Here is a 14645-nt window from a genome sequence, read left to right on the forward strand (position 1 = left end):
CATATTCTAACCCTTTCAAATTGGTGAATGACTGATTATGAACTTTTCCCATTTTATGATACCAAGTAATCACAATAAATAAATAAATTGGAACCTGCCCTGCCCTCTACCTGTAAACAGAGTTGTCATTACCACTGAGGCTGAAAACATAGGATACACACAAATCTGGACATCTTGGCAGCTCTAGATACTGCTTTGATTTAGCTCAACGTAGCCAACCTCATTTTTGTCTGTATGTAGAAAAATAGAGGGTTTTCTTTCCCGATGTTTTTCTTCCAGTTTAGATTTTTGAAATAAATGTGGACTTCAGGATTTTGAGTTAGTGCAGATGTCAGTGTTCTTTGAGTTAGTGCAGAAGTGGTCGCTGGCTTTGCATGTTCCCATTTTTATGTGTCTGGGTTACATCTAAATCAACATCGAAGTGTACAGAATCAATAGCCACTTAGCAAAACTTGATTATATGCATTTCATCTAATGAATCAATATGAGTCATTAAGCCTATGCTCTTTGCACTATCCTAGTTTCTTTGATCAGTCCCTGCATTCAAGGGTCTGGCAACAAGACACAATCAGTTGTGGCTTCCGGCTCGTGAACACACAGTTAAGTTGGGTATTTGCCATCCTAAGATTAGAGTGCGACTACAACACTTGTCTGACGTTGGATCATGCAGGTAGTCTTGAAAAGATAGCTTAGCTATAGGGGAGAGAATTATTCATGTTAAGTGATACAAGAGCTGTGGAAAGGAAAGATGCAGGGTTTGGGGTTTCTCTTTATGACAGTCTTGTGGTGCATGGTTTTAAAATCTACTAGGTACTATCTTTGTTGGGGATGGACATACAATATGAGAAAAAGAAGAGAAAAAGACTTGGATTTCTCTCACTTTTATCAGATTCCTAAGTGGTAGAAATGTAAGTGAATCACCATTAACTCCCTTTATTGTCAGTGGAGAGATAGGCAAAGTGTCTAAGAAAGGTGAGGTGAATTGCCTCCCAGGAGGTTCCAGTTTCTCTGCATTGACTTATGAAGGGAGCTTAACATGACATGTATAGACTTAGTTTTTAGAAGCCTCGGGCTAGGTGAGAGATGAACCCCATCCATGACATCATAAGTCATGGGGCAATCAGATATTATATTGATTTATTTGTATAAATACTTTTGAATAATCTACAACTGCAGGGCATGTACTTTGCTAACCTGTGCTACCACGTAAGTTTTTAGTCTCATGATTTGTTACATTTATTTTTTACATCTTGCTTTAAATGAGCTCTCCAGGGCTGAGATTTTTTTCCTGTGTATTTGTAGAACACCTAGAAATACATTACTGTGCCTCATTTTCCTTCACTGGGCAGCTATTGGATTCAACCACTTAAATAAACTTATTGTTTAAATGGGTTAATTGTTGCAAAACTGAAAGTTTCCTTTCAGTTGTGATGTCCCAAGAGCAGAGACTTTGGTGATGGGTGACATGATCTCACCAGCCAGAGGGCAGATTAGCCAGTAAGTTTGCCACTGTTCATCACAGGGTTCAGTTACACCAGTTTGGAGACTCAGTGAATCGGGGTGAGGAGGTGCTTCACATTGGAGATGTATAGGATCCAATTACATAAAAGATCCTCACTTTGACTTAAGTTACTGTGACTGTATTGACTACATCAAAGCTAGTCTGCTTTATTTTGTGTAAAAATACATATTTCAATATTTGAATTTCTAAAAAAATAATACATAAGTTTTGACCTCCATCATTTACTTCTGGCACATCATTCTGTTCTCATGTTATTGGTTACTCCTAACTCCTTTTGCAATGCTGTTTTTTGAAGACACTAATTTTTCTTTAGGGCTTATTAAATAATGCTATACACATGAGTAGATCTGCGGTATGTTTGTGGGTATTCATGTGTTTAAAAAGACTCTGAAGTGCAAAAGGATCGAGTTGGCTTTTAAAGCTCTGTGAAGAAAGTACCACATCTTCTACCTTTACCTTTTGAGATCCAGCATGCTTCTGGGCACTTTTGTAATTTCTCTTACTGTTCCATAATGTAGTACACAAATATTTGAAACACCAGAAGGAAAAAAGGGATAGAATGCTCTCCATTTCACTCATTCCTATGAGTCAAGTTTGTACCTGTTCGGGTAAATTAACAGTTTTCACTGAACTGAAATACGATTGTATACATACCTAGTCTGAAAAGTCAACAAACTTCTATTCAGTGCAAATAAGTGAAGATGGTGTGTTTTGACACTGCACACATGAAAGCACTTCCTGCTTACAATAATCTGATTTATTGAATGAGAAGCAGAAGTTCGTGGGAAAATCTGAAATACAGCAGAACTGTAGAGATGAGTTCATTGTATTTTAAAAGGTATTTGTTACTTTTAATTGTAGTTTCAATAGATAAAAACATAGTAATTTGGGCCCACTTTTACAAAAATATTTAAGCATGTAAAACGTGGATGGGAACACAGGTTTTCCAAAGCAATGACTCTGGATTAGTGCCTAACTCCAACTGAGAAGAGAGGGGTGAGGGCAGTCATTCTGTAAGTGGCCTTAGATGCTATGGTGCTTGGCAGTGCAGTGGTTGCAAGAAGGATGCCTAATTCTGGAACAGTATTCAAGACTCTGGCTCAGTTGCCAGGAGGCTGCTGGAAAGCAGATTTGGGTCAGTCAGTCTTCTAGACTGGCATTCATAGCAGGCAGGGTGCAAGCAGAATTTTAGTACAGCTGGTTGGAAGCACCAAAACCAGTGTGTCCTAGCTCTATCTTGTAGGGTGCAATTAGTCATCTCTTGGAAATAAAAGCTCAAAAAACTCCATGTCCTTCTTGAACTTTGACTTGTTGCTTTTCCCGTTTTCTCTTCTATAGCTTAGTGATTAGAATACTCAGCAAAGTTCTCTACCTTTCACAGCCTGGGAAGGTTTGACTCAATGCCTCCTGTATTCCAGGACAGTACACAGGCATTACGTGGGACTTTTGTGTGGTAGAAAAGATTCCTGACTGGTGTGGCTTAGAGAGCAAAAATAGTTTCCCACAAAGAAGTTTGACTGCCGCCTCACAGTTATCACTGTCCACTGGGTTTGCTGCTCATTCCTGTAGTAATTTGGCATGCTTTAAGCAGTCATTTAAATATGAATGGAAAATCATCCTCAGCTGAAGGAGTTTATTCTTACAACTGAGTAGGCAAATCGCTAGGCTGGAGTCAATCTCTTTTTCTGAATTTATGATGATTCTTTCATTCCTATCAATTCAATGGTCCACCTTCAACGAGAGTGCTACCAGCTCTTCCTTATAATAGTGCGTAGTCTGCTGGGAAGGGCATTCTCTGTAGGGTTTGGTGGAATCCAAATACTTATTTCTGGTTAACTGCTGTAAGTTGATAGTGTCAGCCCTTTAAAGCTAAAAGTAGTCACTGCTTTGAGAGTGATTTAATAGGATGTGGTGTTATGCAAATTAATTAGGTTTGCACATTCTTTGAAGATTGGATTTGTTACAGGACTTACCTGAAAAATGCCTGTTTTCTCAATACCCTAAAAGTCTTCATCTGGAAATACGGACTTGGAAGTTATCTAGTCCAAACCAAAAATAATACTTACGGTACCCAGTGGAACAAGTGTAAATGCCTTGGGAACTTTCTGCCTGAAGCCTTAAGCAGAAGTTTGCTTCCAAGCAGACTCTTCCTAATTTGCTGTGCTCAACTGTATATGATAAAATTCTACCTCAGTGCCACTTCAGATGCTCAAGTGCTTCATTAAGTGTTTTTGATAACCTCACTACGTGTCTATATAGTAAATTTTTAGATTCTGTTACCTACCAAATGTTTTGGTTTATGTCAAATTAAATTCTCACAGGCAAAAAGAAAGAATGAGAGCGGTGTTGCTGGGGTCACTATTTAGATTGCAAAAACATTTTGTAAGAATTTTCAAAATACTATGAGAAAAAAAGAAAAAAAAAAGATAACAATCCTCTAAGAAAAAATATTATTCAGATTTAGGGCATAATATTGCCATGATCTTATTTTTCTTGACTTGGATCTTATAGCATGAGGCTTCTGAAATAATAGATTCAATAGAAAAAAGATACAAATGAAAAAAGAAAACTGGTAAATGTGGCAGATAGGAATCACTCTAGGTATTTAAAGTTGACTGCACCTTTATTAGTCACATAAGCTCCCTTTCTAATTCATGTAGGGAAATAAGACAATCTAAGAGAAGAGTGTTCTCCAGACATAGGTTTCGTGTCCCACCTTTCATATGTGAGTTGGCATATCATGGATGGGAGAATATTAATCAGTAATCTGATTTAGAAAATCCCTTGTATTTCTCTGGTCCTATACTACGTGTATTTAAAGAGATACGTTTGTTATAGCTTAGGAATAACTGTACTAATTATGCTGAAAATTATATTAAATTAGCAATAAAATATATTAAAAATCAAGAAGTAGAACTCTGGGAAAGAAATACATATTTCCTGAAGACAGGTCCTACTGAATGTATCAGTGAGTAGCATCGTATGTTTTTTAATGGAGAAAAATTGTGTGAGAGTTAAAAAAAATACCATAAATCATTTTCTAACTAAGGAGTATAAATTCATATATTATTTCTTCAATTTCTTCAATTATTAATGTCTATATGTCCTCTTGGAGCTTATCACTATGAAATTCGACAATGTTCTTTCCACAAGAATTATTCATGACAGATTCCGAAAACCAGAGATGACTGAGACACATAGCAAAGCAGTGTGGAATATTCAAAAGTGTGTTTCAGGAAGCCCAAATATATATTCCACTGAAAGCCAGGAGAGCTGAAGCGTGAGGGGAAAATAAGACAAACACAGCTGACCAGGGAAATACAGTGAGCAATAAAAGAACGGATAAAGGCATGCGAGACAGATAAATCAATGGGGTCATTGCTTTGAGCAGGGATAAACAAGTCTGAAAAATAAGCAAATAAGGGGATGATCACAAAAGCCAAAATGGGAAATGAAGAGAAAATTGCAGATGCTATAAAGACGAACAATAACAGATTTCACAAATATACGAGGAACAAGAGGTCAGTGGGAGAGACTCTCGTCTCCATATGTGGTCAGGAGGGGAAGTTGGTGGCAGAAGCTGCTGAGAAGCCGCCACTGCCTTCCCCTCAGTGTGCTCGCTGGAGAGACCACAGGGAACATGCCAGAAACAGGAAAAAGTGTCCTGGAGGCAGAATCTGAAAAATTAATGAAACAAAGGATGACAGCGGAACAGGTTAAGAAAGAAAAAGAAGAAAATAGGGCAGCTAAACAGTAGGCTCCAGGTCTGGTGGCCTGTTTCCCAGGTTTCTGGAAGACCTGGATTTTTTTTTAACTCTCTCAGACTATGAAGTCTATAGTACATGAGGTATATATAACCTATATGATGTATATAGTTGAAGAGCAGAAGCAAGCCAGTGCAAGCCAGTATTTTAAAGGTTTTATAAGAAAAACCCATGCAATGGTAGCTTTACAAAATATAAATCCAAGCACAAACAAAACCAAATTCAGGATTGTGGAGAAACTGGTACAAACTAATCATGAAAGAGTTTACAAAAGCTGAGTCAGGGTTAACTAACACAACTGATTTTCTTGGAAAAGTGACATATTCCCAAGTCCGTAGGGCTGGACCCAACCCTTAAAATATACAAATGTTTGTTTCTGTTAGTTGCTGATGTGTCCTCAATTTTAATTCTATGAGCAAAGGCACTGAGAAGAGATAAATAAAGTGAAAAACTAAAGTCAAATTCACAACTTTACTTGAATAGCTGAGTTGCAAATAGTTATTTAATGAGATTTATAAAAGCATCAAAGCCGATCAGGCAGCTAACTGACATTGATTTCCATTCCCAGTTATGCACTTTCCAGGGGGGCCCGAATCCCAAGTGATGTCTTAGATTCTCACGAACTTTATATAATGTTGTGTAGAAAAGCATAAGGCCATGAAAAAAAGGTAAAAGATGACCAAAAATGGCAATGACAATTTCTTTCTACCTTTGACCAATAATTTGTATATAAAAAGTCATGCTACAACAGTTTAAAACAACAGTTTTGAACTGAAAGAGGGTAGATCTAGATTAGATGTAAGGGAGAAGTTCTTCCCTGTGAGGGTGGTGAGACACTGGAACAGGTTGCCCAGAGAGTCTGTGGCTGCCCCATCCCTGGCAGTGTTCAAGGCCAGGTTGGATGGGGCTGGGAGCAACCTGGTCTGGTGGAAGGTGTCCCTGCCCATGGCAGGGGGGTTGGAACGAGATGATCTTTAAGGTCCCTTCCAACCCAAACCATTCTATGATTTTATGATTTTGTTTATTGTTTGGGTTTTTTCCAATGTGAGAACACTTCCAACACTGGCCATGAAAACTGTTGGTTTTGGTTGTGTTGGGGAGCTTGCTTTCCCATTTATCCAGCATTGTAGCACATAATGGAGCATAGCAGTGGAGAATTTAAGAGAAATCCATCATTTATAATAATAACAACAAACAACAGCGTTAAGAATGTGGTTGTATTTTCATTATTTAAATAGCATAGAAACATATCTTAATTGTACACCATCAAAACCTTACTGAATATTACAGAATTATGAAGCATTGCTTTTTTCTTGATTGTTGTAGTGATAGCTAACAGGTAGGATAAGAGTGCCGTTTTTTTTACTATATTCATCTGCCTTAGAAAAGACTGTAACGTGCAGAATAGAGAAAAGAATGAGAAGGAAAAACACACATTTGTATCAGTTCTGGAACTGTTAATGCTGGCATGTACGTGTGATGCTTTCAGACAAATAATAGTTGTTTGCAATTTCACAGGTTTTGTAATTGTCCTCCCCCTTGGTCATTATTGCCTAAGCAGTATTTTAGTTTGAAAACATGCATTTTGAGAACAGCAACTAATCATGGTGTAGAATTAGAATATATGACTAAATGACATGAGTTATACAATCTGACCTGCAGAAATCTGCAGGGTAGTGTAATAACTTGCATCTTTTATTTTTACACAGTGTTTATGGCTGTCCTTTGGCAAAAAAAAGAAAAACACAAGATAAGCAACCCCAAGAACCAGCCCCCAAAAGAAAACCCTTTGTGGTTAAAGCAGACAACTCTTCGGTAGATGAATGCTATGAAACTGATGGAACAGAGGAGATGGATGAAAAGGAAGAGGAAGAAGAGGAAGAGGATGAAGAAGAGGAGGAATATTCTGATGATAATGAGGAGCAAGGTGACGAGGAGGAGGATGATGAGGAGATAGATCGAGAAGAAGAAGAGGAGATTGAAGAGGAAGAAGAGGAGGATGAAGAGGAAGGTGAAGATGTGGAGGATGAAGAGGAGGAGGAAGAAGAGGAGGAGGAAGAAGAGGAGGAGGAGGAAGAACGTGGTAATAATCAGAGTATTAGTAAAAAGTAAACAATGTGTGTTTTCTGGGTTAATCTTCTAGTGTGGTGTGTGAGGATTTAGCTATGCGGTTCTCATTAAAGCTAATAGAAGTCATGCAGTTAAATCTCTCTGCTCCACACTGAAAATATACCCCACTGTGTCCTCTTAAAATTTATTTTAATAAGTCTGTCTTCCAAATATTTTTTAATACACCAGCACTCACATTTCAAACAAGGAGGGTGGAGGTGTATTTGTGCTAAAAATGCTTGCATATAATGTAATCCTAGTAGTGGATTAATGCATGCAGTTACCAGGAGAATATTCACGAAGGTACAAGCAAAGCATCAGCTACAGCTGGGTGCCTGTACTGATCATTTGCAAGTGTATTTGCTGGATCTGCTTATATAATGTCAGTGGTTGCCCACATAAATGCTGTCACAAGTTTGCAGATAATTTTTGTGAGCAAAAATGGGCCTCTTCCCTTTGAAAATTTTGCCCCATGCTTCCCCCTTTCCCAAGAAACTATTCAGAATGAACTATTATAATATACTTTGGTTCTTTGAGAATTGAATGCTGTGTACTTTAGTTGATTCTATTAAAAATACAGTGAGAGGTTTACATAGATAAAGTCCTTCTAAAATTCATGTATTTTCATTATCATACCATGGCATAAATGCCCTTTAGACATATAGGTCACTCGTAGTAACCAAATGAATGTAGTGGCAATGTGATTAACCTATTCACCTTTCTCTTTTTTGGGATATTGGACTCTATATAACCAGTATTTTCAAAATATGTAATCAGTGTCCGTTTACTCAGGAGTCCATATGCTGATGACAGACAACATAATGCACTGGGGTGAAATGAAAGAATCATGCAAAAATTAATGAGCTATCTAAAAAGTATTTTGTTCCCATTTCCAGGGAACACGTTTTTGGTTGGGTAGATTCACCTTTCTAACCAATAAAAATATAAGAAAAGCTTTCAGCACTCCTCAGTTGGATTCCTCTTAGGAACCAGGTATGAAAGTTGTATGACTTTTGTTTCAGCATTCTGTAAGGTCAGATCTTAAATCTTATAGAAAGACTTTGGACGTATTCTTTCCATTTGGGCAAGATGGTGGCCAGCTGGGTGACTATAAGCATTTTCTCAGATATCTGAATCTGTAGCATTTCCTCAATTGCTTAAATTTGCCAACAAAATTGGTAGAGCATATATGGCCAATCTTAAAAGTTAGATGAGTTTGATGCAACAGGGAAGCCATTTGCTTTTGCAGGGAGCTCTGCTGTTTCAGAACCTGGAAGAGAAGCTGTGTTAGATGAGGCTGATGTGCAACTGCTATTGCTATCCTGATGGGCAAGCGCAGGATGTCTAGCAGTTTATTTAAGAGATAATGGTGACTTAGTTTGTTGGTGCTTAGGTTATGGTGCAACTGCTGCTGTGATTTCAGCTGACGTGAAAAACTTTGAATCTACACTATCAAAAATGATAAAAGGAAAAAAAACCTAAGCAAAACTCAAGAGCTCAAGAAAATTGCTTCTGGCAAGCCAGCAGGCTTGATACTCAGTTTACTTTTACTATCATAATGAAACACAGTGGTTTACTTATTCCAACACAGTTACACAAGCAGTTAGCGGTCCTAATCAATCAACAGAGGCTGACATTGCTTTTTGACTGCTTTCCTTCCATATATAGTAGGCTGTGGTTAAGAACTGCAACAATTTTACAGAGGTAGCTGTATTAGCTGCTCTGCATATTACATGGATTTTAAACTTACATAGGTCAAGTTTTTCTTAGGATCCCATGCTATTCCAGTAATAATACATATGTACATTAATAAATATATGTATGTTCTATGTCAAATACTAGTCATTAAGAAAAAATACTCATAAAATGGGAACAGTGATAATAGAATTTTATAAGAAAAGTATTTCATGATCTTTTGAGAATCAAGATAGTAATCGCTATGCAACGATCCCAGTGAGAGCCCAGCTGATTTACAAGTCAGAGTTACTAGCAATCAGTGAGGAAGGTGGTATGGAGTTCCTTATGTCTACGCCAAGGAGTGGAGAGTGATAACAGTTTGCTCTTGGTGAAGTCTAAAAACTAATCAATAAATCAGATTTTTTTAGACAGTTTATTTTCTATTGATTTTGATAGGGATCCTGATGTTTCACTTTCTTCTGCTTATAACGTAAGCAGCTCTGGTGGAATTTGGACTGTTGATTTTCCAGGGGAACAAAATGCAAAGTTAGGGGTTCTAAAACTACATGGTCTGAATATGGTGCTTGCCTTTATCTATTGACTATATGAGAAAATTAGGTCTGTCAGCTCTGAATTTAGTTGTCTCAATCAGTTGCTGCTCACTACAATGTAGATATCGTAGTAAACCACCATCAACCTCATCAACCTTTTAAGTTACCTTAGCAGGAAGTCTGCTTAGTGTTCCTATCCCCCAGGTTTCTGTCACTTGTGCTGTAGATTAGAGCAGTTCAGAAAATTTCCATAAGTAACTATAGTCTAGGTGGACAAATAGTTAAAGTCTTAAGTATTGGTGATAGAAGAATTCCATCAGCAAGTATAGGACTACACAGGCAGCAATTGGTGGGAGGAAGGGAAGAGAGGAGGAAGGTAAGGTATTTTACTGTTTCTTAGATCAAATTCAGTGTTCTGTTAGAAAAGGGTATATCCTGGGAAGCTCAGGTACCTCACTGTCAACTCATTGCCTGTACTTTTTGTTAAAAGAAAGTGAATTGTGGATGGAATTCTCAGAGGATACAGATAATATACAGGTAATATAAGTATACAGTTCTTACTGAAAATACTTGTACATTCACTGAAAACATCTCGGCCTTCTTGAAATCACATCTTTCTAGCCTCGTCATTGATAAACTAAAGGACTTGGAAAATACAGATGTATCCTAAAGAAACACTCTTAAAAATCTCAAAATACCAATTTAAAATAAAAAGAGAAAAACACTAAACTTTTTTTAGATGAGTCCCAAATTCCGTGCTCGTATTTCTGTATGCAATCCGTTGATCCAAAACTAATGCTTAAAATTCCCCAGCAGTGGCCAGCATATCCTCTTTAAATTTCCATTAAATGTACTGAATCTCTCTGAAGAACAGATATCTCTCCATCTATCTGTGGATAGACTTGAGAAGCCCTTAGGTTCAGCACCACTGCTAAAGGAAAGATGAATATTTCCAATTTCCCTTATACCCCAGAAAGAAAGAGCAGGTAGATGACCTGTGTTACAATAACCTAACCTGTAAATTGCAGTACAAATGGGAAGGAGTAAGAGAAAAGGCTGCTTTTGGAGTGCCCCTTCTCTGTAACGGCAACTGCCGAGGACCTTTGCATTGAAATCTGAAGGGTGCATTTGATTTGCAAGGCAAACTGAAATACTTTCTCCTGAGAAGAGCTCGCTTCAGGTAGTTGGGTCTCTAAGACTGTTTCACAAAGCTTTTCTATTACAGAAAGAAATCTCTGTTGGAGGAGCTCCTGGAACAGATGTTCCAAGGCACCATTTAGCCCATATCACATGAAGACATTCAAGATGGCTTGTACTCTAGGTCTTTCTTAATCTGCCAGGGGCGGGAGGAGTCAGGCTGATTCTAGACCTAAGGAAATTTGATACATCAATCAAATCCATTACACAGATGATGCTACAAAAACTATTGCAGTTTCCCAAGAGGTGATTTATTAGGACGTATAAATCTTTTAGATACTCCCTTACATTTTCTATTAAACTCAAGGTAGCTGGCATATACAGTATACCAATATGTGGTTCTGCACCTAATTTTTCAGGTGGAATTTACTGCAAAAATAGCTGTAAAACATAGATAGCAGTGTATATTCAAAGGAGACATAATACAGTTTTTTAAAATAAATAAAAGCTAGCACACGGATGTAGAGATATATGTTCTACCTGTTTTCACATTTCTTTAAATTGTAGGATTGTTTTTAAAAATCTGGTAATATGTTTGGGTTTTTTCCTTCACTTGCATGAACTTGACACAGACACATAGGTCGTCACAATTTGAAATCCACCTGTTAGCTCTATTAAGATTGTTAGTTAGTGCCCTCCACTGTCTTCCTGATCCCCTCATCAGATTGCTTCTGAAGCACTTATGTCCTCTAAGCAAGAGCAGACACAAACACCAATCTAAAGATGAAAGAAGCACATGTGCTGAGGAAACTGTGGTAGCACACAGCTTTCCAGCTGTGCTTGCCACTGGAGACACTGCATCTTGATAAAATTAAGTTGACATACCTGTATTAGCAAGGTCGCCTGTCCAGCCTGCTGACCACTAATCACATTCATTTGTTTAAACTATGAGCAGGAAAGTGGTCATCTATTTGGTGAACACAGTAGGTGTTCAGTATTAATCAGAGCAGAGAGCTAGACTCACGTGTACCTCACAGGCAAAATGCCTAATAGAAGAAAATTATAGCTTTAAATTAAGAGGCCAGAAAGCATCATTTCACTGCTTAGGACAACGTACATGGAAAGAAGTGCATTTTCCAGGGCCAAAGAAGACTAAATAAATACCTGACAGTTTCACAAGGTGAAACAGATCTTAACCCTTTGCTGATAAACTCCATTGCTGTTTTATTTCACCTCCTTCATAAAAGAAGATACCCTGTGCTTAGGGTATCTCACCAATAACATTCTGAAGAACAGAAAAAAATAAACAGAGTTGCAGCTGGAAGACATTTATCCTGGCCATTGCATTGGTTTCCTCTGGATAAGAAGTTAAAGTTGCCTTTCTGGTCTAGTTATCGAGTGCTCAAGCCTGGGAGTGGTTGGGTCAAACCACAGCATAAGAACTTTTATTGATACCTTCTTTCTGCATTGAAGATGCAAGCATGGATTAAAACACGTTCTGCTGTGTTGCCGTTTGTATTATTTCATATAGAGACATTCAGACTAAACATTTTCTCTGAAAATTTTTGTTGGAAATAATGCAATTAAAAGATTTGGAACAGCTAGTTCAGGGCTGGAAACCTCAAAGTTGTGGAGTAGGGTGGGGAAACAGCTAGCCAGTAAATACCCTCTGGATACTTCTAGTTCTTGTGGAAAAAGTTCAGATCTATTTATTGCAATTGTTCTGTGTTTGTGGTTGGTTGGTTGGTGGATTGCTTAAACACGACTGCGGTGTTTAGTAAACTTTTGCTTGCTGCTGTGTTCCACGTTCAAGGTGTTTACTGTTTGCTGCTCATAGACAGTGTAATTTGTTAAGAGCATTATTTAAACATTATTTTTTAATTCTCTGAAGTGAGATTGGGCCTGATACTGAGCTTGTTTACATCAGGACAAATCAAGAATAACTTTATGTCAGTCGAGTTACATTTACATGAAGTGGTGCTGCACATGTCATACCTAACTTTTCCTCCCCTCAAAGAACTATTTTAAAATATTTCCTTTTATGTGAATGTTTAACTCAGAAGCTCAGTAAACTTCCAATGCTGTGTCTAGAAACTTATGTGTAACTTCAAGCAGTTAGTAGCCCTCTTCACTTTAACTTCCATGTTTGAAGTTAGGAGTGTACTTAAGTATCCTTCTGATACAGAGGTTTGCATATTTAGCTCCTTTTCCTCAAATAAAAGGCCTTAAATGATGATGTGAAATATCTGATCCTTCAAGAGCAAATAATTCAATTATAGCTTTATGCAGTGTAAAGAAATTACTAACCTTTGATGAGACAGATTATAGATCTCTGCCATACACAACTTTTGTTGACATAAGCAGAAGTTCTGTAGAGGACATTGGGATGCTTAAGGAGTTCAGGATCTGAACTGAAGGCCTTAGTAAGAGCATCATGGAACACATTCAGCACCACATCTGATTTTAATGCTGCTTCATTCTGAATCTATTTTACATGGCATGGGGTTGCTTGCTTGTATTTTTAATTCACTAACCCTTTCTTTCAGTGTTAGCTGAACATGAGATGTCAGGCCTATTGTAATGTCAAATTGTTTCAGGGCTTCTGTGTGACCGAACCTTTCTCTAGTCTTGCCAGAGCGGTAGGTCTGGAAAGGAACCGTATATCTCAGCAGTGCTGCCTTGGATTCTCGCAGATTGCAGTCCTCTAGAAGAGGCTGTGTAGAGGTTGTCTTTTCTGTATTTCCATTGCATCCTTCTGTCTGCAGATAATTGCTGAGTGTATCCTTGATTTTGTCTCTTTCATTTTTCGTCTGGCAAGATCATATAGTAAAATTAATTCTTTCTGGAATAAGACAGATTGGAGAAGAAATGCAGAGCAAAAGTGCTGTAGCCTTAGAACTGTATTCCTAATCTCACTCAGACTCTCTGTAGCCTGCTCATTACCAACGATCTCCTGGTTTTGGCACAACTGTGCCAAGAAGCTGGTTGCTTATGTGTTATAGTGCTTTAAAGAACCAATAGTGAACTCAATTATACAGCAGCTCTTTGCAGCGATATTTGCAAACATAGTGACCTAATGTTGTTGTAGAAAGTCTCAGTCTCACATCTGGGTTGTGGCACTTTTGGAAACATATTCGCAGGTTGTTCAAAACCAAACTCTTCATGTTCTCTCTTTGAATTCCTTTGCCCTTCACAGTGCTACTTCAAAGGTTGCATTGTCCACACTGTACTGCAGCTTACATGGTGACCACGGACTCTGTATGAATCCTTCTTGATGCTACAGAAGTAATGATTCTTAAAAATAAGTTTTGCTTGGTCAGTGTTAGAAGTTCCTATTTTTCCTGTTCTGTTTAGGGTGCAGCTCTAAGGACAAATTTTGATCACCCTATTCATTCACAGTTCCCACTGGGCTTACAATATTTGTCCTAAAAGAGTGAACACAAATGGCAGCTTTTCACCCAGAAAAGCAGAGAACCTTATTTGGTAGCTGTAGGAGTTAATTTTCTGCTATTACAGTTCCTCCAGGAGATAATAAATGAAATAAAATTCCAGACTGGATTGATCATTTCTTCTGATCCATATCTATTCTCATGAATCAAATCTGCAGTTCTGGCAAATGCCTCAAGTCACAGAAATTTCGTTTAACTGAAATATATAAACAACACTAAGAAAGCATTCTTTTCAGACAAAAGCATTGATGCATAATGAACATATGTACGTAATCCTAAATACTTTTTATTATGGAAGCATTTCTTCCTCATTTTACAGGTTTCAGAACAATTCAGTTTTGTTCTTTTGTCACCTTTATCACATATGACATAGTCCTTTTATACCATAAGAGATACTTTCCCTTCTGTGGATTAATGTGTGTTACAGATAGACGTT

At 37.8% G+C, this 14645-nt stretch overlaps 1 protein-coding gene across 2 annotated transcripts in view; it reads left to right on the forward strand.

Annotated features, from left to right (window-relative positions):
- MYT1L (myelin transcription factor 1-like) overlaps window positions 1-14645 on the forward strand; it is a 307041-nt gene that overhangs the window by 193596 nt on the left and 98800 nt on the right. The window contains exon 6 of one of the 2 annotated variants that reach the window (XM_010566718.1): window positions 6996-7369. In XM_010566718.1, coding sequence (XP_010565020.1) covers window positions 6996-7369 — 374 coding nt within the window. The remainder of the gene's footprint in view (window positions 1-6995; window positions 7370-14645) is intronic. The other variant, XM_010566719.1, reaches the window with a different exon arrangement.

Source organism: Haliaeetus leucocephalus, unplaced genomic scaffold, assembly GCF_000737465.1.
Source record: "Haliaeetus leucocephalus isolate CR32 unplaced genomic scaffold, Haliaeetus_leucocephalus-4.0 Scaffold217, whole genome shotgun sequence".
NCBI lineage: Eukaryota > Metazoa > Chordata > Aves > Accipitriformes > Accipitridae > Haliaeetus > Haliaeetus leucocephalus.